The sequence below is a fragment of the Protopterus annectens genome, chromosome 5.part0 (assembly GCF_019279795.1).
Source record: "Protopterus annectens isolate FY-2018-M chromosome 5.part0, PAN1.0, whole genome shotgun sequence".
Taxonomy (NCBI): domain Eukaryota; kingdom Metazoa; phylum Chordata; order Ceratodontiformes; family Protopteridae; genus Protopterus; species Protopterus annectens.
Genome location: NC_056735.1, coordinates 458,528,048 through 458,555,942, shown reverse-complemented (window position 1 = coordinate 458,555,942; position 27,895 = coordinate 458,528,048). Strand labels below are relative to the sequence as shown.

Here is a 27,895-nt window from a genome sequence, read left to right as displayed (position 1 = left end):
AAAGAAAGAAAATAACTGCTGGCCACTGCCCACATTTATAGATTTAAAGATTCATAGAGTATATAAGGTAGAGTTAGTCCTTAGCACCCACCCTCATGGGGCACTTCCTGCTTTCATGAGGGAATAAAACAAATCAAGACAGGGAATACGTATGTGGCCAGCTAATTGTCAAGGTTTACCTTAAAGTAAGAGGAGGCGTCACTCTTTTTTTTATGCAGGTGAGGGTATCACTCTGTTTTCTTTGTGTAACGTTTTCCAAAGATGTATGAAGCACTGAGTAATAAATTTGTCCCTCAAGGAGAGTTGAGGTATTAACACAGAATGCTAGACATAAATCATCCCACAGGATTCTGTACAAGATGGAGTTTCAGCCTTAGTAACTTAAGTTCTTTGTGATCATTTTAGGTATGAATCTCTGAGTTCTTTGTAGATGTATGATGTGTTTGGATATATGCATATAAAAAGGGGCACTGTATTCTATAGATTGTCTAATCAGGGTAGAGTATAGAGTACAGATAACATTTTTTGACTTGGATGAGATACCTTTACTTATTTACTAGGCTAGACAGAAGGATTTGCTGACCACTTTTGTTACATGGTAGTTAACATATTGCCTGCAAGGGTGTAAGTATATCTGCTGACCATGTCATTCTGATGTGGAGTGCCGTCTGCAATGTAAGCTGTCAGGTGTTTCTTACCAAAAGTGACAGAGCCACGCCGGTCATTTAACTTACCCTCATTTACTCATAGCCCATTGATTTGTATGGTTTAGGCATTACTGGTATCAGCTGCTGAGTGACAGCACCCAGCTTGAAGTGACTGGCAGATTTAGCTAGTGATATAGCTGGGTTAGTGGTTCAGAAATCCAACAAGTAGATACTGAACAGAAGGATCCCAGTACTGAGCCCTGAGGAATATTTATAACCACCTTTTTGATTTCTGGAGTGACACCTGCTACTTTAACCACATGGGTTCCATCTATCATCCAGTGTATACCATGATTACATATTCCCCATTCTGAAGGCAATGTGGGCCTCCTTGAAACTGATTACATGTATAGCTCTGCAATTGCAGGACTGCATACTTATTTGCTGACCTCACAAGATACAAACATAGTGAAAATTTGAAAACATTTGAAGAATAAGTCTAAGATGACTTCCCTGCTTAGTTTAACAGAGGCATATCAGTGTCAAGCAGGAATGGAAATCAAACCAGAAGTAGAAGAAAATCAGACAGCAACTGAATGTGCCAAAAAATAAAAAGAATATAAGGTGAAGGATCAGAAGGCAAGAAATGTGGAAAATGCATAAGTATAGTTGCATGTACAGAAACCTCCCGGAACAATCTCATGTAGATCAGGATTTAATGCAGGAGTGGTTAAGGACAGGTGAATTTAAACCAATAGAAGAAAGGTAATATTGGTGGCCCAAGATAGTGTACTATGTACACGTTGGTTTACAAGGTCCATTAAACATGTTGGAGAAACAGACAAATGCAGGTTTGTAAAACAGAATTGAAAACAGTCACATACATTGTTGCTGGGTGTGATACAGTAATGGCAGAAGGCCTGTATACTGAAAAGCATAATAATTTGACAAGACTGTTGCATTGGTGATTGTGCATACACTATAATATTGAAGTGCCCGAGAAGCACTGGAAACATGAGGCACAAAGCATTATAGAAAATTATTAGGATGACCCATTACCAACAGTTCAAAAAACAGATGCGAGAAGACCAGATATAGTAGTCCAGGAAAAGAAGACAATAGTCAAGTCCCCAAATGATGTGGACATCCTACAGAAGGGCCTCGCTGAGACAGATGTCTGGTGTCAGAATCATGGCCTCAAGCTCAGTGCCAAAACGTGCAGTGTCATCCCCTTTGGTATAAACTCTGCACCCATGAACTACCACATAGGCAGCAATCTACTTAACACCGAATGTGTGATAAGAGACCTTGGGACCCAGGTGGACAGTAATCTCTCCTTTGATAGTCACATCACTACAGTAGTCAGGAAGTCCTTCTACATGGCACACCTCATCATAAAAGAGTTCTCATCCTGGAAAAAAGAGGTCATTATTCCCCTCTACTCGACACTCATTAGACCCATTATAGAGTACAACGCCCCTTTTGGAATGTACATCACAAGACATCTGCAGCAGCTGGAAAGGCCACAGAAGTACCTCACAAAGAGGATTATGGGCCTCAAATAAATGCCCTACACTGACTGCCTCAAAAAACTCCAGCTTTATTCTGTAGCATATCGCCTACTCCGAGGTGATCTCTGCCTAATATATAAAGCTATGTCAAACCCAGAGCTGTTGGACATGCTACGCCTAAAGAAATCCCAATACCTCTGAGCTACATGCTGTAGGGACCTAAACCTTGTCACCACAATAAACAGGACATGCTGGAGGGATAGATTCCTGTCCCAGAGACTTCCCATACGCTGGAACAGGCTACCCATCTATGTCAAGCAAAGTTCTTCATTAGCACTCTTTAAGAAAAATCTTGATGAGTGGATGAGAAATAGGAAATACACCCCGGGGATCACTTCTGTGTCTCTGCTCAACAGTGGCACAGGAAAATAGCTTTCTTGGGTGGCATAAGCCAGGGAACATTGTTGGCTAGGCTTACGTAGGCCCTTGGGCCGATAGCCTAGTACCGACCTATGAACCTAAAAGAAGTAGTATTGATCACTGAAATTGCAACACCCATTGATTACTGTGTCTTATCTACAGAAAGACACAAAGTCATAAAATACCAGCATTTGCAGGCAGAAGCAAGGACAATGTGGAAGAAGAATACCCTGACAGTTTCAATAGTAGTAGAAGCAATAGGTCTCATAAAAAAAGAAGTTACAGTTGTATTCAGGTATGTATGTGTAACTCTGTAAAAATTACAGGAGTCACTTCTGGGCACATTGCAAGTGCTGTGAAGAGCACGTTTGTCTTTCATGTATTTCAGTCATGCTTTCACTTAGGAATGGGGTCCATTTACATCATGGTATAAGAAACCCAAAAGTCATGGAGAAATTAAAAAGCCAGTTTACTCTCTGTCTTTAGATAAGCTTTTACGTTTATTTGGACTACAAACCTGGGGAATAGTGTCAAAGGTCTCAGATAAATGCAGGTACATAGTAGGAGCTGCATAGCTATTATCTACAGCTTCAGTGACTTTCTCAATAAGTTTGCTAAATTAATTAGACATGGTCTACTTTTGACAAAGCCTTATTGTTGCGTGTCTAAAACATTGGCATTTTTTTTACATCAGAGCTTATGAAATCTTGTACAAATTAATACATTGTATGGCTTTGCAAATTACATTTATTAGGTAGATAAGTGGGTAATTCTTGCGATCTGAGGTAGGTACCCTTTTTGTACATGAGCATAAAAGTAGCCATTTTCCATAACTCAGAAACATACCTCATAGCTATTCTTACATTGTTCGTTTTTTAAGGGGGTTCAAAAAGGGTATGTTTGGTGCTCTTAGTTATGCAGCCAGTTATATTATGGAGGCCTGTAGAGATGACATTTTTATCTTTGGAAAGTGGAAGGGATTCAAGAATTTTCGACAATTAAATAACTCTTTCTAGTAGAGCTGTAGCTAAGGCAACTGATGTGCCTTGAACATTCCTCCCACGCACACAAATTGGCAACCCCAGATCAGAGTTGCAGGGATAAAGACCAAAAAATAGTCCTCCGGGCAAAGAACTGTTATGCTTCTACTTAATAGCTCTGTATGTGTCTGAAACACCTTCCAAAAGCTATAGCCAAGAGATATACTACCTTCTTGCTACAGTCCTTAACACACACACACACACACACACACACACACACACACACACACACACACACACACACACACACACACACACACACACACATATATACTGCAAGCTGATAATTTAAATGATTGCACTCTCAAAAACAGTTGTTTAAATCACTACAGATACTGTTGCCATGCCCAGGTATCCAAGAAAAGTGATTACATCACTGACTTGCAAGGAGCAATTGGCAAGTCTTCTTTAGTGTTGATTGTGCATATGGGGCAGCCCCCCCCCCCATTTGTCCTACCCTAACTATGGCTTTAGTTTCTGGTGTAAATTAAATTTATTTGCAGGTATATTAACAGTATATTTAGGGTAAGACTCATATGCATTTCTTCAGGGCTTTGCTGAGTACTATGTCTTAATCATCTGATCAGTACCGTAGCTAACTCATCTAGCATCCTCTGCAGTTCCCTGAACTGCCACACCCTCAGCCTCAAGTCGTGAAGCAAAAAAAAGGTCTACACTTTGAAGATTAAAAAAATATATATGTCTGCCTTGAATTCTTCTCACTTCTCCCTTTTGAGTTTTTGTGCCTCTTGTGTGTTTGCTTTGGGCGTACAGCTTGGTATTGTACTCAAGTATTTTAGCCATTGCAGCAGGATCTGTAAAATAATGTATGACAGATACGCAAGATCTCACTGAATTAAGTGGTCTTTAAGATGGTCCTTTGAAGTGGATGTCTTATTCTGACTCTCTCTGCCTCCCTGTATGGAGGTGGGAGGTTGGCATAATTGTTAAGGTTACCTTAAGGACACAAGGTGCAAGGTTTGATTCTCACGTGGAGTAAATGGCTAGGCTTAAAATGGCCCACAAAGGTAGTTAGCCTAGTACTAATATATGAACCTATGAACCTGTGCTGTAGTTGTTACCATGACGGCAAATAAATCTTTCTGTAATCCAGTTTACAAACTTATAATTCTTTGCCCTTGTCAGTTACTGTGTTTTCTTGTGGATTGATGGGGCTATAATGTTCTCTAATGACAGCACAGGGGAACAGAGTGTTGGGCATATCTAAGAATGTTGCCCTGACAGTATAAGCATGACGATTTTAATAAGTGAACATAGTAGGTCACAGATTAAACATTTTATTCAGAGATGTGTGTAAAAAGAATGACTGAATTAAGGTCATGTTCTGGGAAGTTTGCATTAGTGTAATGGTTTGCATCTTCTAACAGGAACCTACAGAGGGAGTATGATCGGTTGAAAGAGCAGCACGATAACAAAGGGCTGTCACCACTGCCGTCCCCTCCAGAGATGGTGCCCATCTCACCTCAAAGCCCAAGGGATGCAGAGTTGATTGCTGAAGCCAAGCTCCTCCGCCAGCACAAAGGCCGCCTGGAAGCCAGAATGCAGATCTTAGAAGATCACAATAAGCAGCTTGAGTCACAATTGCACAGACTAAGGCAGCTATTGGAGCAGGTGAGGCCTAAATGCAATTTTGTTTCCTCAGTTAGTGATCAGTTCACTGATATATTCAAGAACCAGTGCTGTGTCATTAAAAAACTTACATACTTTTTTTAATTATATTACCTGAACTAATCTTATCTGTACATCTTGTACAGAGATGGAGTATGGCACAAAATGAATGCATAGTGGAAAATATGTCTTGTTAAAAGTACCATTGTTGCCAAATATCAGAAGCCGTCCTCACAATTCTAGTGAATGTTTTCTAGAAAATATGTTCATTGAAAATTAACTCTTGTAAGTAACTGCTGTTTTCAAATTTTAGAAGCTAGCTTGTCTTCCCCAGAAGTATCCTTTGATGTTGATATCAAGTGTGTTGTGTAATCTGCCAATCACTGGTGCTCTTGAACGACATAGAGAATTGTTTTATGAAAACCCTGTGAGTTATTTTAATTAGTATAATGCATATAGTAAGATGTGCATTGTGTATCTTGTACAATGAGGAATCAGAGCTGCAGAATATAGTAAGATGTGCATTGTGTATCTTGTACAATGAGGAATCAGAGCTGCAGAATAGTAACAGATCAACATTTCGGCTATGTTTGAAAATGTTTGATATAATTTACGAATAAGTGCCTTGCAAGTACATGCTTGAGCAGTTACAAAAGTAACTGCACTGCTAAAGGGTAAAGGACACCACTTTCCAAATAAAGGAAGAGATTACCAATTTTCACATACAGGACTGTGGTCTTGTTCCATTTTTTAATTACATTTCTCCTGCTGTTAATGTTCTCATTGCTTGCTGTGCTGTGTCTCTCTGTACCATTATGATGGCACAGCTAGTTCTTACCAATCATTGGCTTACTATTTCATGATGATTGTCTCCAATACATAATTGCTGCCAAAGTTATGAACTGAAGCTAAATGCCAAAAATGCATTAGTGTATCCTTTGGGAAGATATCTACCCCAGGGAATTACCACATTCACAATACACCTTCAAAGAGTTGGCCCAGTTGTTCAGGATTTGGGAACTTATGTGAACAGTGATCTAATTCTTGACCAAAATGTTTCTGTTCTTGCAAGAAGCCCTCCTATACTGCACAGCTTGTAAACAAAGGGATTGTGCCTAGATCAAAGAATGTCATTGCCCCTGTTTACTTGGCACTCATTAGGCCAATCGTTGAATATAACGCCCCCTTTGGCATGTATGTGTCCAGACACATGCAATAACTGGAATGCCCACGGAGATACCTTACTAAAAGAATGTAAGGCCTAAACAACATATCCTACATGGACCGACTCAAAGCCCCATCACTATACTTGGTATCCTACAGACTGCTAAGAGATGACCTTTGTCTGGCATACAAGGCATCCTCCACCCCAATACTGATGGAGTTGTTGCACATCAGTTAGTCCTGTGGTATCAGAAATACTCAGTCTAGGGAGCTAAACCTCTTCTGTAACATCATAAAACAATGTGGATTCATGTAGTCCAAAACTGTAAAAGGCATAATTTTCATCTTCTTTGATAATAACAGTCACTTGAAGTGCCTAAAATAATATTTTATTAAAAGTAATCAGACTATGTGGGCCCACATTGGTTTATGGTTTTGTACTGGTCATACAGCAACAACCTTTATTGTTGGTTCATCTACATCATCAACTGAATGGTTTGGAGGGACAGGCATATCTATTAGAGGATACCTCTGCAGTGGAACAGGCTCTCCATCCACATAAAACAAAGTTCATTCATGTTTACTTTCAAGTGCAGTTTATCTCTGTGGATGGGAAACAGAAAATGTACCCCAGGACTGCCCCCCTGTACTACTTAATAGACAGAGGCAGCTCCTAAATGCCTTATCCTATGCATGAGTCCCCTCAGGTTATCTATGATATGATCCCAGTTGTTCTTTTTAGTGGTCATATATAATTATTGACCATGGGATGGATGAGGCCATTCTATAATCAAATGGTATAGATTATTTCAAGACGAAAAAGGGAAATTGGCTAGACTAAAAATGGCCTGCAAGGGCAGCTAGCCAATCGAAACTCCTAATGATGTGGACAAACTACAAAGGGGCCTCACTGAGACAGATACCTGGTGTCAAAGCCATGGCCTGAAGCTCAATGCCAAAAAGTGTATTGTCATCCCCTTTGGTAAAAACTCTGTACCCATGAACTACCACGTAGCTGGTAGTCTACTCATTCCCTCCAGTACAGCTCTTTTGATTGTGCACCTTTAACTCCTAGTGGGCGTGACTTGAGGCTTTAAAAAATAAAGTTATCACCTTACAATTCTAACAAATACTCATTGACATAGGTCAAATTTCAATACAATTGTGTTTGCCATCATGTATGCTTCAAGATAAAATATTCTGATACCTTGTACAGGCATGGTTTTGGAATTATTAATGCAAGTATGAACAAGCAATATTTGACGCCTAGAGGAGCAGTAGGAGGTAACTGCAGATGCACCTGGAGGCGTCACTCAGATGTAATGAGTTAATGCCGAAAATGTGATGAGACCTTGGGACACAGGTGGACAGTAGTCTCTCCTTTGATAATCACATCGCCACAGTGGTCAGGAAATCCTTCTACGTGGCTCATCTCATCACAAAAGGATTCTCATCCAGAAAAAAAGAGGTCATTGTTCCCCTCTACTCATCACTCATTAGACCCATTATAGAGTACAACGCCCCTTTTGGTATGTACCTCACAAGACCTCTACAACAACTGGAAAGACCACAGAAATACCTCACAAAGAGGATTACTGGCCTCAAACAGATGCCCTATGTAGACCGTCTCAAAAAAACTACAGCTGTACTCCATCGCATATTGCCTACTCAGGGGCGATCTCTGCCTAACATACAAAGCTATGTCAAACCCAGAGCTGTTGGACATGCTCCACTTAAAGAAATCCCAATCCCTCCGAGCTACACGCTCTAGGGACCTTAACCTTGTCACCACAATAAACAGAACATGCTAGAGGGATAGATTCCTACCCCAGAGACTTCCCATACTCTGGAACAGACTACCTATGTATGTCAAACAGACCTCCTCATTAGGACTCTTCAAGAAAAATCTTGATGATTGGATGGGAAATGGGAAATTCATCATGGGGATCACTTCTGTGGCTCTGCTCGACAGGGGCACAGGAAAATAATTTTCTTGGGTGGCGAAAGCCAGGGTACATTTTTTGGCTAGGCTTGTATGGGCCCTAGGGCCGATAGCCTAGTACCTACCTATGAACCTGTGATTCATTATTTTGCATTTGTTCTACTGTGCAAATGGTTTTCTGTAGAGTAAATGCAAAGCAGGCAAACTATTGTTGCCATACCTTGTTCAGCTCTTTTCTTGTTGTTGTCAAAGATGATTCTTCACAGCTTACTCTCTCCGATGACTAATAGCTCTGTATCCTAGGTTATTACCTTTAGTCTTTGTCCCACTGCATCCTGTAGCATGCTGATCCAGTGCTCTGTTACAACTGCAAGATGAGCTTTTTTTCACATTTCCTAAATAGAAATACACAAATGCGTGTGCACGCTCGTGCACACTCAAACACACACACAAACACAGAGACACACACGAGCTCGCACACATGTGCGCGCACACACACACACACACACACACACACACACACACACACACACACGCACACACACACACCAGCGCGCGTGCATGCATGCACACAGCTCCATTGTATGCTATCAGGTTTAATGCTTCTGTGCTTTTCCTATGCAGGTGCTCTCCATGCAGTGCCGTAGCTGGTGCCCGCCCTCTAATCTGATCACTTTTTGCTGATGTCATTGGTATAGATCTAACCACTTTTTTGTTGTACTGCCACACCAGATGAAACCTGCAGTGAACTAGTAGCTTTGAGGTCACGTTGTAGAATCTGTGTTTTTTGTTACTTTTCTGCAGCATGCGTTTGGTTCTGTAATATTTGTATGCCAACATACAGATTACTCATGCTTGTCAGATGGCCATAATGATGGTCCACAGAAGCACAGAACTGGTGTGAAAGTCATGGATTAAGACTCAGTGCAAAGAAATGCATTATAGTGCACTTTGGAGTATTGTCCACCCAAGCTAATTATTGCATCAATAAAACACCCCTAAGATTGCCCCAACAGTTAGGGATCTGGGAACATATGTAGACGGAAGTCTGGCATTTAACGAACATGTAGCCAAGAGATTAAAAAAAAAATATTCTCTTTTGCCCAATTCATAAGCAAGGGTATAGCATCCAGGTCTGAGGAAGTTATAGTACCACTCTACTCAGCACTTATCTTAGAAATCATTGACTACACTGCCCAGTTTAGCATGTACCTAACTAGGTACTTGCAACAGTTGGACGTCCTCAGAGGTTCCTCACCAGGTGAATCTGGGGTATGAATACCCTATCCTAAACAGATCGCCTTAAGGTCCTATCTCTGTAGTCAGCAAGTCTCATGCAGGTTACTGAGGGGCGATCTATGATTAGCCTGTTTTGCTTCCTCAGATTCAACTCTGATGGTTCTCTTGCAGATCCACAAAACAGCACCAGAAACACTAGATCCAAGAACGTGAACTTTGTTTGAAACATAAATAGAACATGCTGGAGGGACCAATATGTGTCTCAAAGGATCCCTGTGCTATGGAATAAGCTCCCCATCCATGTGAAGCATAATTCATCCATGACCCTATTCAAAAGAAACCTTGATCATTGAGTGGGAAATCTCAAATTAACCTCCAGCCTGACCCCCATCTCTCTCTGTTATGGACAGAGGTCAACAGTAAGTAGGTTAATCCCCAACGAACATACTCCCCCATGTAACCTTTAGCTGCCTCCTTGCTAATATACCCCACCATATAGGCATCCAGGGAACTCTGGGACAAAACTGGGTTGGGTTGCCTGGTTATACTTGTAAAGACCCTGGTAGTAGTTAGCCTAGTATAAATCTATATATATATATATATATATATATAGATATATAGATATATAGATATATATATATATATATATATATATATATATATATATATATATATATATATATATACATACATACACACACACGCAAATATATATATATATATATATATATATATATATATATATATATATATATATCAAAGTTGCTGGCTGGGACACATGTCCTTATGTTCATATGCTGCTGCATTCATGATATGTGGGAGTCTGCCTCTGGGTGATTCGTATGGCCGGCCAGTTTACAAAAAATAGTTGCTACTGTGAAGGTACGTGTGACGTCCCACATCTTTTAGCCAACTTCGACCATAAACAGATGTCGGGTACAAAATGGACATCAGCACACACCTACCTCAGAACGTTTCTGCCGCCTGTGTTACTGTCAGTTGCAGTCATCGCTTGCTTGTAGAAGTGAATTCTTGCTGTTCATTCTCAGATAAGTACCTCATAGAGGCTTTTGATTCTTTTGCTACTGTGTTTTGGGTTCATGTCAGGTAGAAAGGGCAAGTGTCGGTGTAGAAGGCAGACTCCACATAAAGACTCGCATGAGCTCTGCCTATTCTGTCTTGGCCAAGACCACGACCACACCACTTGTGAAATCTGTCAGGCCTTTGTCCCCAAAACCCTCAGGAGTCGTCGTGCCGCATTACAGTTATACTTATACAACCAGCGCTTAAAATGTTTAACTAAAGATATGGAACTGACGCTGGGACCCTTGAAAGAGCCGCCCATTAAAAAGGCCAAAAAAATCACAGCCTGATCCAGCAACTGCACTCTCTATTCTGGCAGTACCTCTCAAGGCTAGTGAAGGCCTGGAGTCCAAGTTGGAATCTGTGTATCTTCCATTGACGGGTGCCCAGGCGGAAGCCGTCAAAAAAGCCACCGGTATGTCCCAGTGGGAGTCGCAGGCATCCGACTTGGGTGCTGGGGGGGACCTAGGCTTATTATTTCCCAAATTGTTTGTCCGCAAAAATGCTATCTCAGACCTTCTGGAGTGCTGTCAGGCATCCGGCCCTCCATCCCTGCATTGCATCTCAGACACATCCATGTCGGAGGCCCACAAAAAGAAGAACCAAAAGCCAAAGCATATTCCTCCTTCTCTGATGTCTGTACCTTCAGACTGGTAGGCTTTTACTCAAGGCCTACTTAATGCTTTCCTTGCATTACGCCAGACCTCTGCTCCAGCCCATGCCCCTTCAGTTTCTACCTCTAAGAGTAAACTAGTTATTCACCTATTCTTTAGGGGATGAATCCCTTGCTTCACAAATTGCCTCCCCTCTGAGGTATGCTTCTCCAGAGGAGGAGTTAAATGGTACAGATTCCCCAGGGGAAAATATTATATTTGGGGAAACTATTGTACAGATGAAGGACTTCTTTAAGTGGGAGTGCAGCCACATTACTGAGACTCAAAAGAGGTATTATGACCTCTTACAAATGGAGTCCTGTAACCCTTCTGCAGTACCTCCTGTGCATCCTGCTTTTTTGGATGCTTTCCTGACTGCCTGTAAAAGCCCATATTCACAACCCCATGCATCTAAGTGCCCAGACAGGTTTTACAATGTCCCTGAAGATGCAAAATTTCTCTTCAAGGCCCCTTCTGCAGACACTGCCACCATTTTGGTGGCTGCAGACAAAACCTCCAAATTTCTTCCATCCACCTCCCTCCTTCCTTCTGACAATGAGAGCAGATTAATGGAACCTCTAGGTAAAAATGTTTACATGTCTGCCACTTTAGCAGTGAGAGCTATTAACTACCAGACACGCATGGCTAAATACTCTTTGGCCCTTGTTTCTGACGCTATTAAACAATTGGGTGACCTCCCTCATTCTACTTCCAAGGCAGAAAATACTAATATCTTAAATTCCTGAAGTCAAGTAACTAAACTCTCCATTAAGTGTAGTTATGATGCAGTACAGGATTCATGTATAGATACAGCCTCAGGGTTTGTCATCAGGAGATATTCCTGGCTCAGACAACAGCCTCTCCCTGATGACATTAAGTCAAAACTAATGGATGCCCCATTGGACCACAAAGCTTTATTTGGTTCAGCAGCTGCTGAACTCTTTAAGGCCCTTCAGGAGGAGAAGGGCAAGGAGCTCCAGGAGCTCAGACACATTTTTGTTTAGCTGGTTCCCCGTGTGGAGGAGAGAAGTTAGGGCAGAAACAAAAGCTCCTTTACAGTGGTATGTCACTATTCTTAGGTGCCTCACTGTCCTTCCCTGCCTGAACATGTGTCAGAGAAAATCCAGGAGGGGCTTGTTTAGTTTGGTAGACCTGGTGAATGAAGAGTGACTCTTGGGAGCAGCCAATGGTCAGCTCTGGGTGTGGGTCAGTAAATTAAAAATGTAACAGGGAGTTTCAGAATTTACTTTATGTGTTGGAATGACAATTTAGTTTTCAGTGTTTGGATTTCCAGGATCCTGTCTTCAACCTCCAACTGAGAGCCATTTATTACAGAAGGAATATGAAATGTTAAACAGATATCCAGGTGCTTGAGTAGATGGTACTTCAAATGTTAAAGACCCTGAGTTTCCTTTCTGTTGCAACACTTAGACTTAAAGGAGAGTATATTTTTTTATTCATAATCTTTAATGCAAAAAGAACAATCACAATAATCAGAACATTAACTAGTCAAAGTTTCTCTAATAAAAAAGAAAAAAATCACATTTTCTTATTGATTCTAAACAGAATGAAATATATTTTTCTTTTTATGAATTTAAATATCTCTCCGACTTAGTCTCCTCACTTCCACCACCCGTCCATTCAACTAAACTCTCTCATCCTTGAATCAAAAGAAATGGACCTTTATCAGATTGACCAAATACACTCTGTTGCTCCCCTAGAAGCAGAAAACATCATGAATTAGTTTAGTCTATTATGCTAAAAACAGTTTACTATTGGCATTTTGAATCTGCTTCAGTCAACTGTTTAGAATGTCGGCCCAAAATATGGAACTCATAATGCTGAAAAGTAAACCAAAGTGAAAATGAATACATCGACAACTGTGGTTTGATGTATTCAACATAGTAGGAGGTGGCATTGCTCCCCTCCTGCTGTGCATGTTAATGTACTGTTAAACTATGCAGTCAACGATGGTACGTTAATTCTACTATTTTGCACCCCCCATGTTGGGGACTGTAGCCCCCACACCCCCTTCACATTAAATATACCAACGCCGAGATCACACTACAGTGAGGAAATGGGCTGATTCCCTTTTCCTCACTAAATTGCGATCACCCTACACAACGTTGAATCCAAATGATCAACTTAAACTACCCGTTCACTGTAATGTAGTTGATACATTTGGGTTCGACATCCTGCCATCTTGAAAACAGCAAGTCAACCAACTGCCTGTCGACCAGTGCAGATGTCCTTCAAGGATGCATCTACAGTCCTAACATATGGGTTGTCCTGCCTCGGGCAGCCCTTCGGTCGGCCGGATTCCAAAGTCTGGGTCTGGCCTCGGCTGATGTCGCACTTCACCCGACGTCATAGCTGCTGTCAATTGGGTATAAAGGCATCAGCCGACGCCATTTTCCTCAGTCTTTCTTGCCGCGCGGTGCCCGAAGCAGAAGCTGTTTGCAAGTGCCGGTCGGTCAGATCCAGAGATTTCTACTACCGAAGACTTCTTAAAAGCTAAGTACCCCGTTGGGGACTCTTTCTTGCCTCAGCCGATGTCAGAAAAAGTAAATAATTGTTTAACTTGTGGGAAACAAATAACTCATAAGGATTTCCACTCTTGCTGCCTTCCTTGCTTAGGCCCAGACCACGACGTAGTAGCTTGTCTAGCCTGTGCTTCCTTCAACCGACGGACACTTAGACGTCGGTCGGAGTTTGCGGAGGAGTTTTTTGGTCCCGCTTTTGCTTACAAAATACCGTCGGAGACTCCGACTTCACAATTAGCTAAAAAGCGTAAGGAAAAGGATCGACACTCGCGGTCCGCGGTTTCGGCCGAAACCACGGTTAAGCCAACCGCGAGTGTCTCAGTTTCGGCTGAAACCGAGTTCTCGGTTCTTCCTTTGGCCGAAAGCATACCTCCGACAGCCAAGGCCTCACACAGCATGGCTGAATCTGCTACTGAAATTTCTCCTGCTGTAGCAGGCACCCAGGATTTATCCGATACTATTCCTTTAGACATATCTACTCCTGCAAGTGGAGCTGCTAGGCCCCCTGCATCCATGTCTATCAAGGCTTTTTCTAGGGCTAAAGCAGCTAAATCTTCTAAGGCCTTGCCTGCTAAAACCCCCTCACACAGGCCTAGCTCTAGTTCCCAAATGCTCAGCCTGGCAGAGGATCTCATTTCTTTGATCAGGGGATCCCATACTCACCCTGACAGGGCCTCTCATCCCCCTCCAGAGAAGAGGCCTAGAGCAGAGCCCCCTGAGCCAGTTTCTTCAGATTATTCCTCTGATGATTCAGAAAACTCAAATCCTCCAGAAGGCCCTTATTCTCCTTATGAGGACTCTGACGCAGAAGACTAAATTCCTTCTGCCTCTCCTCCTGAGGAATTTTCTTTTGGGGAAACCTTGCATGCTATGAGAGAGCATTTCCAATGGCAGGGCCAGGATTTTTCAGATTCTAGGAAGAGGCTAAGGACCTTTTTACACTTGCCACAGCATAGGCCTCTAGCCATTCCTCCAGTACTAACAGTGGTGGATGATGCATTTACTGATGCTTGTACTGCCCCTGATTCTCTTCCCCCGGCCCCTGCTAAGCCCGACAGATACTACAGGGTCCCGGACACACATTATCACTTGTATAAGGCTCCTATTGCAGATCCTGAAACTATTTCACAGGGCCCCAAAGCTGTAGCAACTGCCTCTGCCAAAAACCCCCTCCCCTCTGAAAGAGAATCTAGAGCATTAGAGAGATGGGGTAAAAAAGTTTATACTTCTGCTACTCTTTCGGCTAGGGCCTTAAACTGTCAATTCCACATGATTCAATACCAGGAATTTTTGTTAGATCAGCTAAACAAAAAACTATCCTCTCCTGAACCTATAGACCGTAAGTCCCTTCAGGATTTGGTACATAACACTCAGCAGGTCAGTAATCATTCTTTAAAATGCGGCTATGATGCACTGGAGGCTTCCTTTAGATCAGCTATGACTGGTACAGTGATCAGAAGGCATGCATGGTTAAAAGAGCAATCCTTACCAGACCATGTAAAGTCAAAGCTCCTAGATGCTCCCATGGAGAAACACAGTTTGTTTGGCTCCCCTGCACAGCAAGTGTTAAAGAAGGTGGAAGAAAAAGCAAAATCTGTTCAAACAGTCAAGGATTTCTTACAGGTCCAGCCTCCGAGGTTTAGTAGAAATTGGCCTTCGAAGAATTGGTCCTTTCCAGACACCACCAGAGCACAGAGAGGCAGAAATAGGCCCAAGGGGCAGAGGTCAATCCAGAGGTGCCTACAGGGGACGTCAGTGGCAACCTAACAACCAGAGAAGTACTGCCACAGACCCAGCTACTACCACTACCACAGGACAGTCACAGTGACTTGGCTCTGATACCGCCTACCAGGGAACAACTGGAAGCACCCTTAGGCGGAAAGCTAGCCTTATTTTCAGTAAACTGGCATTACATTACAGGAGACAAATGGATTTTACAGACAATAGACAAAGGTTACAGGTTTCACTTCCATACTCTACCAAGGAAGAGAGGAATGCCAAACCTACCACCAAACCAAAAAACAAACGCTCTAGAACAAATCAACCACTTACTAAGGATGAGAGCTATAGAAAAAGTACCGCCTATGGAACAAGGACAAGGATTTTATTCCAGACTTTTCCTGGTGCCAAGAAAAGAAAACCAATGGAGACCTATTCTCGACCTGTCCGCCTTGAACACATATCTCATTGTTCCAAAATTCAAAATGCTGATCCTACAGCAACTTCTTCCCATGCTGGGCAAGGAGTCTTGGCTGGTGACTCTAGATCTCAAGGAGGCATACCTGCACGTCCCTATACGACCAGATTGCAGAAGATACCTCAGATTTCTTGCAGGATCAGAGCATTATCAATTCTCAGCATTGCCTTTTGGCTTATCTACTGCGCCCAGAGTATTCACAAAATGCCTGGCATCAGTAATTGCTCATTGCAGGCTTCAGGGAATTCAAATTTATCCATACCTGGATGACTGCCTGATACAAGCGGACAACAAGGTCAAATTAACAAAAGATTTGGAAAAGGTTATTCACCTATTGCAAGCCCTGGGATACACAGTCAACATAAAAAAGTCAAGGCTGGTACCATCCCAAAGGATAACATTCTTGGGTGCAGAACTGGACACATCAAATCAAATGGCATTTCTCACAGCAGAAAAGCAAAAGCAACTACCACTCTATTTCAGGGCATTAACAACACAATACCAGCTTACAGCAAGGAAAGTCCTGCAAGCCCTGGGTTACATGGCATCCTGCATAATATTGATTCCACATGCCAGACTACATATGAGGAAGTTGCAATGGTACCTAAGGAATTTATGGTCTCAGCACAAGCACAGCCTAGAAACCCAAATTCCAATAATTCCATGCCTGAAGCAAGAATTCCTGTGGTGGGCTCAGGCCTGTCAGTTGAACAAAGGACTGCCTTTCCACAGCCCTCACCCAAGCCAGACTATCACCACGGACGCCTCAGACCTCGGTTGGGGGGCACACATGGTAGACAAGTGTATACAAGGCCTATGGACACAAGACCAGCTGAACCTGCACATAAATCAAAAAGAGATGCTGGCAGTGAAACGGGCAATTCAGACATTCAGACCATTTCTTCAACAAGGTCATTTGCTGATAAGGACGGACAACACCACAGTTATGTGGTATATCAACAAGCAGGGGGGCACACATTCATATCCTCTGTGGAATGTGGCCCTGAACCTCAACATTCAGCTCCAGGCTGTATTTGTGCCAGGAAAAGAAAATATACTAGCAGACACCTTAAGCAGAACTACCACGGATGCCCACGAATGGATGCTGCATCCAGACATCTTCAAATCCATTACAAAGAAATGGGGGCTACCAGAAATAGACCTGTTTGCCTCCCCACACAACCACCAATTGAGAAAATTCTGCACAAGGACATACCACCCACTTGCTTGGAAGGTGGACTCCCTTTCCTTCAGTTGGGAAAACCTAACAGCATATGCATTCCCACCTCTTCCTTTGATGCACAAAGTGCTACTGAAGATCAAAGAAGATCACCCAAAAATCATCCTGATAGCTTCAGACTGGCCGAGGCAGCATTGGTACCCGCTATTGAGGAGTATGTCTCGAGCACAAGCATGGCCTCTACCTCTAATTCCTTTACTGCTAACACAGAACAACTTCAAGATCCTGCATCCAAACTTGAAAACACTGCAGCTAGCTGCTTGGAATCTTACATAAAACAAAATAACCCAGATTTATCTCAGAGGGTTAAAGACATTATCCTGGAGGCTCGCAGACCATCCACAAGGAAAACTTATTCAGCAAAATGGAAAAGATACCTCATTTGGAGTGCAGCAAAAGGAGAAAATGTATCATTGGCAAACATAGCTAACATCCTGGAATATTTAGCAGAACTCTTCCACAATGGCCTGTCTTACTCCTCCATTAAGATTCATGCATCAGCAATTTCAGCAGAATACAACATGGATCCTCCAGTCTTCTCTCACCCTCTACTCAGGCAGTTTCTAAGAGGTATTAAAAATGTAAAGCCTCCAAGGAAGCCACCTTTGCCTACATGGGACCTGAACTTTGTGCTAGAAAAGTTAACACTTCCCCCTTTTGAACCAGCAGCAACAGCAGAATTACAGTTCTTATCTTGGAAAACTGCTTTCCTGCTTGCAATCACTTCAGCAAGAAGGGTATCTGAATTACAGGCATTAATGGCAGTACAGCCCTTCCTTATCTTCCACCAGGATAGAGTGTCCTTGAGAACTAACCCTACTTTTATGCCAAAGGTGGTCTCCAGGATATCATTGAACCAAGCAATCCACCTACCAACATTCTTCTCCAGCCCACAGAGCAGGGGGGGAAGACTACTGCATACCTTGGATGTGCACAGGCAATTGCGCTACTACCTGGAGAGAACCAAGAACAATAGAAAAACTGACCAGCTTCTGGTAGCATATGCAACAGGAATGGAAGGAAAAGCAGTTTCAAAACAGACAATCTCAAAATGGATAGGAAATTGCATTAGATTTTGTTACTCTTTTCATGGAAAGACAACTCCAGAGAACATCAGACCTCACTCCACAAGGGCTACAGCCACTACTACAGCTTTCTTACGAGGAGTGGCTACCAAAGACATTTTAGAGGCTGCTACTTGGAGCTCCGTGCATACATTTGCCAAGCATTATAATCTACCTTTATACTCCAGATCCCGGGCAGGTTTTGCCACTGCTGTTTTGCAAGGGATCTTAACTTCACCATAATCTTCTTAGTGCCTCCTCCCCCAGTTTGGCTATGGTATTCTACCCATATGTTAGGACTGCAGATGCATCCTTGAAGGACATAGTACAGTTTTGTACCTACCATAAATGTAGATGTCCGAGAGGTATGCATCTGCAGTCAGGATTACCCACCCTCCTTCCCCTCTGTTGTACTCCTAGGGTATTTGCCCATCTTGTAGCTGGCTGGGGGAATCTATTATGGTGTATTTGTTTGTATATATGTATATACATGTTATTTTGTTTGCTCTCTACTGTTTGGAATCATTTGCATTTATCCAAATTTAGCCTTCCTAGAGGGCACCTGACATCTGGGGCAAGAAACACTGAGGAAAATGGCGTCGGCTGATGCCTTTATACCCAATTGACAGCAGCTATGACGTCGGGTGAAGTGCGACATCAGCCGAGGCCAGACCCAGACTTTGGAATCAGGCAGGACAACCCATACGTTAGGACTGCAGATGCATACCTCTCGGACATCTACATTTATGGTAGGTACAAAACTGTACTTTTTCAGGTTTTCAGTGTAAACCGCTAAGAACATATATTCCACCCTACATTTAGTGCCTAATGTCAGACACAGTTCCTGCAGAATGGAAACATGCCATAGTCGAATAATTTCCTAAACTGCCACAGACAGATACTGCAAAAGACATTAGGCCTATTTCTATTTATTATTTTTTTATTTTTTTACTTTACATTTGTTGACCGGGCTAGTCTAACTGGATATATGTCCATTTTCAGTAGAGGCCTAAGGAGAAAAGCTCCGAGACAATAAAAAGAAAAAAAATTATACAAATAGTCCACAAGAAAAAGTGGAAATACAAAATAATAACATAAGTATACAATTGATTGGCAGGAATATTATAGAAAAGCATTTTTTTTTAACTACCATATAAGAAAAATAAACAAAAATTGTTCTTTTTCAGTTTATATAAATATAAACTATATATATATATATATATATATATATATATATATAAGAAAAAACAAAAAGATATTTAATGTACATAAAATTCATACAGCACAGTAGGGAGGTACAAAATAAAAGAGAAAAAAATGTTTAGTCACGTCAAATATAGAAGGTAGAGAAGTCTCAGCAAAAAGAATTCAATTAGGCAGTCAAAATAGAATTTCAGTTCTACTGATGCTGCAGAAAGATAGACGAAAAGTTGTTATTCATGCAGCTGATTTTTATCAAAGTATAGTATCCTTATCACCCTCACCAACATGAATTCTGGGCACAGCATAGCACCGTGACTGCAATCTTCACTCTAACAGATAATATTTGTACACAGCATGGATTAAGACCATATTATAGGCACAGTATTTATTAACCTTACAAAAGCTTTTGACCTTGTTAATAATGGCCTCTTGGTAAACTCTTTAATTAGAACAGATATAAGCAAATATGCATCTCGCTGGTTCATATTATTACAGACTGGTAGACACCTTCAAGTACACATTGGACTAATAACCAATAAAGGCTTTGCTGCTGTGTTCATAGGTTTATGGGAGGGTGGGAGGGTGGCCTAATGGTTAAGGTGTTTACCTTACAAACACAAGGTGCAGGGTTTGAATCTCACAAGGGATAATTGGCTAGGCTTAAAATGGCTTGCAAGGGCAGTTAGCCTAGTACTAACCTATGAACCCTATGAACCCTATATGTTCTTAATAAGCTTATGGACAAGAGAAACCATTAAGAAGCTTAGCCACATCACCCAGTACTAGTGAGAAACCAGCAGTCCCCACCGCCATTAAGTAGACCTTTCCCCACATATTCCTGGTGAAAATTTGTGAGCACCCATCCAGTTATCCAGACTGATTTTAAAGGTTGCTAGGGACATACTTTTGATAGGCAAGAGCAGCCTATTCCAGATACAGCGTATGCACTTTAAGTATCTATCATGCCATCTGTTGCTGATATGATAGTGCAGAGTCTGTTATCTAGAATGAGTATTTACTTTACCACTTGTTTGCATTTAGGTGAAAGAGTTCAAAGAGTGCTGGGTCATTTATACCACAGAATGCTAAGCAAAAATCATTGTGTAGAGTGACAGAATGTTAGCCTGTCACAGAGCTTTTAGTCTGTCATCATGACTAAGGGGACCAAGACCTAGGATCTCTTTGGTGAGGAAACAGTGAGGTCTCTCAAGCTGGTTTAGGTGCTTGGTGAGGTATTTTTTTTTTATTTTACTTATTTATTTATTTTGTCTACCAAGGTAGTACACCAATCATAATTGGCCATTTGAAAGTACAGCCTGGGTAAAGATATTCTCAAAAAAAATAAAGCAGAACAAATTCACAGAGTAATCACAGAAGGTAGATAACCCATAGACAACTGATACTGTTTGTAAATATTATTAACATAGTAGAAAAATAAATGTGAATTAATTTTAGTAGTAAATATGAGAGGGAAGCAGTAGGTGAGAACAGAGAGTCAAAGTAGAAGTGATGCAGGTGAGGAGGGAGTTAAGGTATGTGTCCAATGGAAGAGCATTTGCAGTCAGATTTTTTATGGAGGTATCTTTTGAGCTGAGCTCTGAACATGGGGAAAGGGCAGACTTCTGTTAGTTGAGGGGAATGGATTGCCAGAGTTTGGGTGCAAGAATGGAGAAGTAATGATTGATACAGTGCACTTTGGTTTGGGGTGCTGGTTGTATTGTTTGCTGGCCTGACCCAAGCAGCAATTAAATAAATACATAAATAAATAAATAAATAAATAATCCTACATTTACCATTTCCAGCCTCATCCCTTAATTTGTATCTTTTCCAGCTTTTTGAGCGTTTACCTTCTAATTTCACCTGTATCTGTTAAGCATCACTGCGTCACACATCCCCATGCAGATCTTGCATAATATTGTTATTACTAGCTCATTCCAAGTCATATGAATCCACTTTCCCATGTTTCTTAGAGGTAAGGTGCCTTCATAAAGAGATAGCTAATACTTTTATTTGATCTGCATTTTAGATGTGTTATTTTACTGTCCTCGATAAAAAAGGCATGCCTCTACAGAAGTACAAAGGTTTAGTTTTGTGTGTAACAGTCATAGAAGTTGTGTTTTGAGGTAGGAGGTGTGTCAGATCTTTAAACTGTTTATTGTCTGACCAGTCTGCTAGTGGAAGATGGAAAAGCTAGTCATTTTTCTGACTCTGTGCTATAAATTAAATGTTTACTTTTCTTCTTTCCATGTTTTTTAGCCCCAGGCTGAAGCAAAAGTTAATGGTACAACCCTTTCCTCACCCTCTACCTCCTCGCAAAGATCAGACAGCAGTCAGCCGATGTCACTTCGGGTTGTTGGCAGCCAGACATCTGAATCCATGGGTAAGTGTCAGAGCATCATGATAGCTGTCAGGGGGAGAATTTGCTTACTTATTTATAGAATAAAATGCCTGTAAGGCCTGCACTAAAGGTGCTGTGTAGAACCCATTAGATGGGCATATTCTAGCTGACATCTCTCAAAAATAAGTTATAAAGCTTTTGTCTATAATTTTTCAGTTGGTCCAATGACAAACTGTCAGATTAGTACTGTTTTGAGTCTCCTATGGCAACAGTTTGATAAAACAGAGGGAATAAACCATATGGTAACTCAGGAGTATGTAGTTAAATTACAAATAAAAACATTCCTGCTTTATTAAAAAAACTGTCTCTTTTGTTCTGTAGCTGTCACCTCTGAGGTTTATTATGTGCCCATATATTACTGGCTTTCTTTTCAGCAGATTGAAGAGTTTATTAATAAAGATGTGAACTTCTGTCTTTCTTTTCAGCAGATTGAATAGTTTATTAATAAAGGTTTGAACTTGCTGAAAGTTAGCCTTTTTTGGCATACTTGCTATGGTATTGCAGAATATAATGGATATCATCAGTAATGTGAGTTTATCACAATGTCTGTGCTGTGTGATGATTATGGATAGTGTACAATGGGACAAAGCATCATGTTTTTACTTTTTAACAGACAGCTGTAATATCACTGCCACTGAGTTAGCAAGAGCCTCGGGACAGATAGGCTTTGTCTGCATTTGTCTGCATTGCATAAACTTTCAGACAATTACATGGACTTTTAAAAGATTCTTATTGCTTTACTTGATTCAGTGAGAGATGAAGACAGGGGGCAGATATGTGAGCAGACTGATGTTCTTCATATGGATCACTGCTGCAGTAGCCTTAGCTATATGGGTTATATCCTACCAAGGATATAACATCCGGCCAGCTTCCAAAGCTTCAGGGCACCTTCCATGTGCCCAAACTAACAAGCAGCTCAAGCTGACCTGAATAAAAGACCAGTTTGGGCATGAAGCTGAAGAGTACACTCCTGTGATGCTTTTGAGGATCGACTGTTGGCTTATGCTTTGCTTAGCTGGGCAGATAAGTTCCCTTTGGGGGAAAAAACTCCTATTTTCTTATTTTTTACTGATATTGTATTACATTCCTCCTCAGAAAAGTTATTTTAAAACTTGGAGTGTTGTGTTTTAATGGATTGTCTTGAGACTTTTAAATGGAGCACTCGTTTCTATCAGTTTAGAAGTACTGTTCTCTAGCTGATAAACTTTTTTCTGTGAAGAAATTATGATTATTTTAAAGTTGTGGGGAGGCTTAGGGTTTGAAAGTGCTTCTTACTCTGTTTTTTTCCTGAAAGAAAAAAGTAACTTTTGAGGACTGATAACTTTACTGGTATTGTTGATTTATTTTCCCCAGGATAGAGCCATCATTTTCAGCTTGAACATGGAACATATTGTCACTCCTATGGTCTGTCCTCATTCCAGATACAAAAAGGAAAAGTTAAGTAAACAGCCTTTGCTACCACAGCAAGTTAGCAATTTGCCTCAGTCTCAGTTGAGTGACTCTGCTGTGGCAATTTGTAGTACCTCAGACCATTCATCTTTTAAACCAAATCCCTGTAGTGTAGCACCTACAGCCACTATGGACCAGGGATTATCCACATCCTCTGCAGCTTTTAGGGTCCCCTCAGTGGTCAAGGGAGAACCATTTTTGTCTGTCCTGGGAGAGGGAACAGGGAAGGTGTCCCTGTTGTGTCAGAATGCAGTGCCCATCCCTGGGGAAGCAGCATTTGCCATTAGAACATGCTTGGCCCTATTTTTCCTGTCAAAAAGAAACAGAAAACCAAGCATTTCTACTCCTCCTGAAATTTATTTGTTTAGGAGTAGTTTACTGGGAGTGGCTCAGGGTTTGATGCAGGGTATTGATCCTTTTTCTAGAGTGTTATCTAGTAAAAAAGTGTATGCGTCTGCAACCTTGAACTTCAGAATCTTAAATAGTCAGGTTCATATGCAGTCGGTCATCACAGATGCTTCATACTTCGCTTGTGGGGCAGTTTCAGGAGAGATAAAAGTGAAGGGTGTGTGGAACACTGAGGACAGATGCAGTCACATAAATGTCAAGGAGATGCTTGCCCTGATCAAGGCACTCAATTCTCTGCATCATCTTTGGTCCCCGAGACCTCTTCAAATGGTTACAGACAATACCACAGTAATGTGGTACATCAACAAGCAAGGAGGAACCAGGTCATATCCCCTTTGCAGACTAGCCATGTTAGCCTGGGATATAACTTCACAGCACATTCTCACCCTGCAGGCATCCTACATTCCATCGAAGCAAAATTGTGTGGCAGACAGACTGAGCAGGACCAGGGTAGACCCACACAAATTGAAGCTAGATCTGGGGGACTTTCAAGATTTGAATGTGTGAGGAGTTTCCCAAGTAGACCTTTGTGCCTCCTCTCTGAACAATCAAGTGGCAAAATTCTTTTCCAAGACTCCATGCAAGAAGGCTTGATAGACAGATGCCTTTTCTTTTGTTTGGACAGGAATGTTCTTGTATGCCTTTCCACTAATATCCAGGGTACTTCTAAAGATTCAGAAGGAATCCACAAAAAGCATTGTGATGACTCCCTTCTGGCCCAGGCAACAGTGGTACTCCTTTCTTTTGGAATTGGCCAGAGGTAATTACCACAAGCATCCTCACAGAATGGAAATACTCATACAAGAACTAGGGTGTTCATACACCCCAGTGTCAATCATCTTCAACTGACTGGATGATAGACTTTCAATTTCTTTTTAGGCACTTGTTTTTTGAGGACGTGCAGCAGGTCCTAATGGAGGCAAGAAAGCCTGCTACCAGCTAATTTGACTGACTTGAGGTTCTTAACATTGAAGACATTTTTATTGATTGCTGTGACCTCTGCAGGAAGAGTATCTGAGTAGCACTCTCTTATGGTGAGTCAACCCTATCTCATTTCCACAAGGATAGGGTTTCCTTGAGAACTAATCTTTCTAAGCCTGAAGTGGTATCTGAGTTTAAGTCAGACTATCCATTTCCCCATTTTCTTTCCTGAACCTAAAAATGAGTGAGAAAAGATACTCCGTACCTCACATGTCCAAAGACAACTCGGGTACTATTTTTACAGAACTAAATCTTTAATATCATCAGATTAAGTGTTAATATTTTGTGAAGGTAAGAAGGGACAACCGGTATCAAAACAGACTATTTCCAAATGGTTGTCTCTAAGGCTATTACCTTTTGTTATACTCGCCATGACACATTTATTCCAGGCAGGGTCAAGGCCAACTTTACATGGACCTTGGCTTCTTCTATGGCTTTTTGGGAAATGGTTGGATTCTAGAAGTATTGTAGAAACTACTCCATGGTCCTCTGTACATACTTTTACAAAGCACTAAAAGCTGGATTCCTTCTCTAGGTCTAGATCATGCTTTGCTAGGACCATTCTCCATGGACTTCTGAACCCTTCTCATTCCACCTTCTAAATATATTTAGCTATGGTAATTTATCCATATAGCTAAGGCAGCAGTGATCAATATGAAGAACATAGTACAGTTATGTAAGGCGAAATTACCATAACAGTAGATGTTCAAATTATCACTGCTGCAGTAGCCACTCCTTCCACCCCCTTTGTTTTTTGGTGTGTTTTTTATGCCAGGGTGTGGTCTTTTATTTTTTGTTATTCCTAGTCTTGTCCTTTCAGGGCTCAGCCTGTCTCTCTCTCTCTGCTGGCAAGAAAGATCTGAAGGACTTTGCACCCAAACTTGTCTTTTAGTCAGCTCATCTTGAGCTATTTGACACTTTAGGTGCTTGGAAAGTGCCCTGAAGCTGGGGAAGTTGTCTGGCTGTTATGTCCTTGGCAGGATATAACTAATATAGCTAACATTACTGCAGCAGTGATATTCGACCATCTACTGTTGTAGTAAGTTCAACTTATACAAACTGTACTTTAGAAGCTAAGCAATTAAGATAGCAAATAATACTGATGGCTGACTTCCAACCAGGTTTAAATGGGGTCTTAAACATAAAGAATGTTCTTAAATTCCACATTTTAAAGGCATAACTGTGCTTTTTATTTATAGGAACACTGATATTTCATTATTTTGTTAATACTGCCATTTTTATTCTGTCAGCAGTTTTATATTATTTTAAGTCTTGTAGTAAGTGGTGTGTTCACTTGAAATGTGTTTTTCTCAGATGAATAATTGCACATATTTCATGGCTTACTTAATTTGTATAGTCATTTCTGATAAGTCCAAGTTTAGGACAGAAGCACTTTATTGAGATTATTTTGTAATCAAGTCCTAATTTAAGTGAAGAAGTTGCTCTTCAGTTTATTTCATTTTGGAGTTCTTTTTAGTGCTTTTAGGTTAACCAAGTTCTAAAGGAGCAATAAATGTCGTATGCAATCTCTCACCTGCTTACCACCAAAGCTCTTGCATCAGTTGCCAAAAATGTCCTAATTCATGTCAGGCATGGGATATCAAGAAATTGTCTCATTTCTTAACAAAATATTGCTACCCTTCAGACAGCTGAGAACAAAATAATCAAAGGTTCACCCATTTGTCATAAAAGCGAGAACACCACTGTACCATGCAGAAAGACCAATGGTTATCAGTGAAGGCAAGAGCACATTAATCACTAAATATTCTAACCTATGAGCTATTAAGTGAAAGATACTGGCCATCCTTAAAATGATGAATCAAGTCAAGCAGTTTTAAGACAAAAACGACTCCCCCTTTTAAGTGTAGGGTTTTACTCTGTCAGCATCCCACTGCTTTATGTCCATTAATTTGAGGCCAGAACACCAAATTGGAAGCCACAGCAACAAATGTAACTTACTCAGAGGTTAGGTGAAATGTGGAGTAAGTCCAACATATATAGAGCATTTATTTGTAAATTACTTGCGCAGCCATGAGGGTGCGACCGAAAAGACATAGATGAACTGTGCATTTAAGGAGTAAGATGGCTCACTATATACTGGGCAGTTTTGCATCACTTATCAACTTCACTACGATTTTGTTTTGTCCCAGTTACAAAAACCTCAGAGTTGTAATCATGAGTAAAACAGACAAAAATGAAGTGTACATTTGTAACAGTTGATAAGGAAGTGTTTTCGTTGTAGACGTATGTTACACATGTGGATGTGAGATCACTCGTGGGGGAGCTCACTGTCGCTAAAATGGTTTCAACCCCTAAAACGTACTATCTCTGAAGCTAAACTTACTATCTCTGAAGCTAAACGTACTATCTATGAAGCTAAACGTACTATCCCTGAAGCTAAACGTACTATCTCTGAAGCTAAACGTACTATCTCTGAAGCTAAACGTACTATCTCTGAAGCTAAACGTACTATCCCTGAAGCTAAACGTACTATCTCTGAAGCTAAACGTACTATCTTTGAAGCTAAACGTACTATCCCTGAAGCTAAACGTACTATCTCTGAAGCTAAACGTACTATCTCTGAAGCTAAACGTACTATCCCTGAAGCTAAACATACTATCTCTGAAGCTAAACGTACTATCTCTGAAGCTAAACGTACTATCTCTGAAGCTGTTTTTAATTGCACAGAACTGAGGAAAGTAGTCTGGTTTCACCTCACTTTCTGGTGCTTGCTCAAGTCTAATTAATTTTCTGACTTCTAGCCTATTGTTTATTTAACAATTCATTTAGTGTAATGAAGAGGAGAGGCTCTGATGTTGTACTCGTTTAAGTGGTTGATAACTCTATGCATACTTCAAAAACTATAGAAGTAATACGACTAGAAGAAATACCAATGTGTGTTGGGGGGTCTGCCATTAATTATATGTTTTGCAGTAACAGAAACAAATAAACAGTGTGCAACATGCTGTGTCTTAAGTTGGGTCACTGTTTGCAGTCTGATTGGTAACAAACTCCTACTCAGTCTTAATATGCAGCGAGTATAACAAGAGTGATGGTTTAGTCTTTTTTTTCTGAGGGGACAGA

At 41.1% G+C, this 27,895-nt stretch overlaps 1 protein-coding gene across 11 annotated transcripts in view; it reads left to right on the top strand.

Annotated features, from left to right (window-relative positions):
- Positions 1 to 27,895, top strand: part of DMD (dystrophin) — a 9,298,038-nt gene that overhangs the window by 9,216,644 nt on the left and 53,499 nt on the right. For all 11 annotated transcript variants that reach the window (XM_044072398.1, XM_044072396.1, XM_044072400.1 and 8 more), the window contains 2 exons: positions 5,007 to 5,250; positions 21,832 to 21,955. In XM_044072398.1, the coding sequence (XP_043928333.1) occupies positions 5,007 to 5,250; positions 21,832 to 21,955 (368 nt within the window). The remainder of the gene's footprint in view (positions 1 to 5,006; positions 5,251 to 21,831; positions 21,956 to 27,895) is intronic.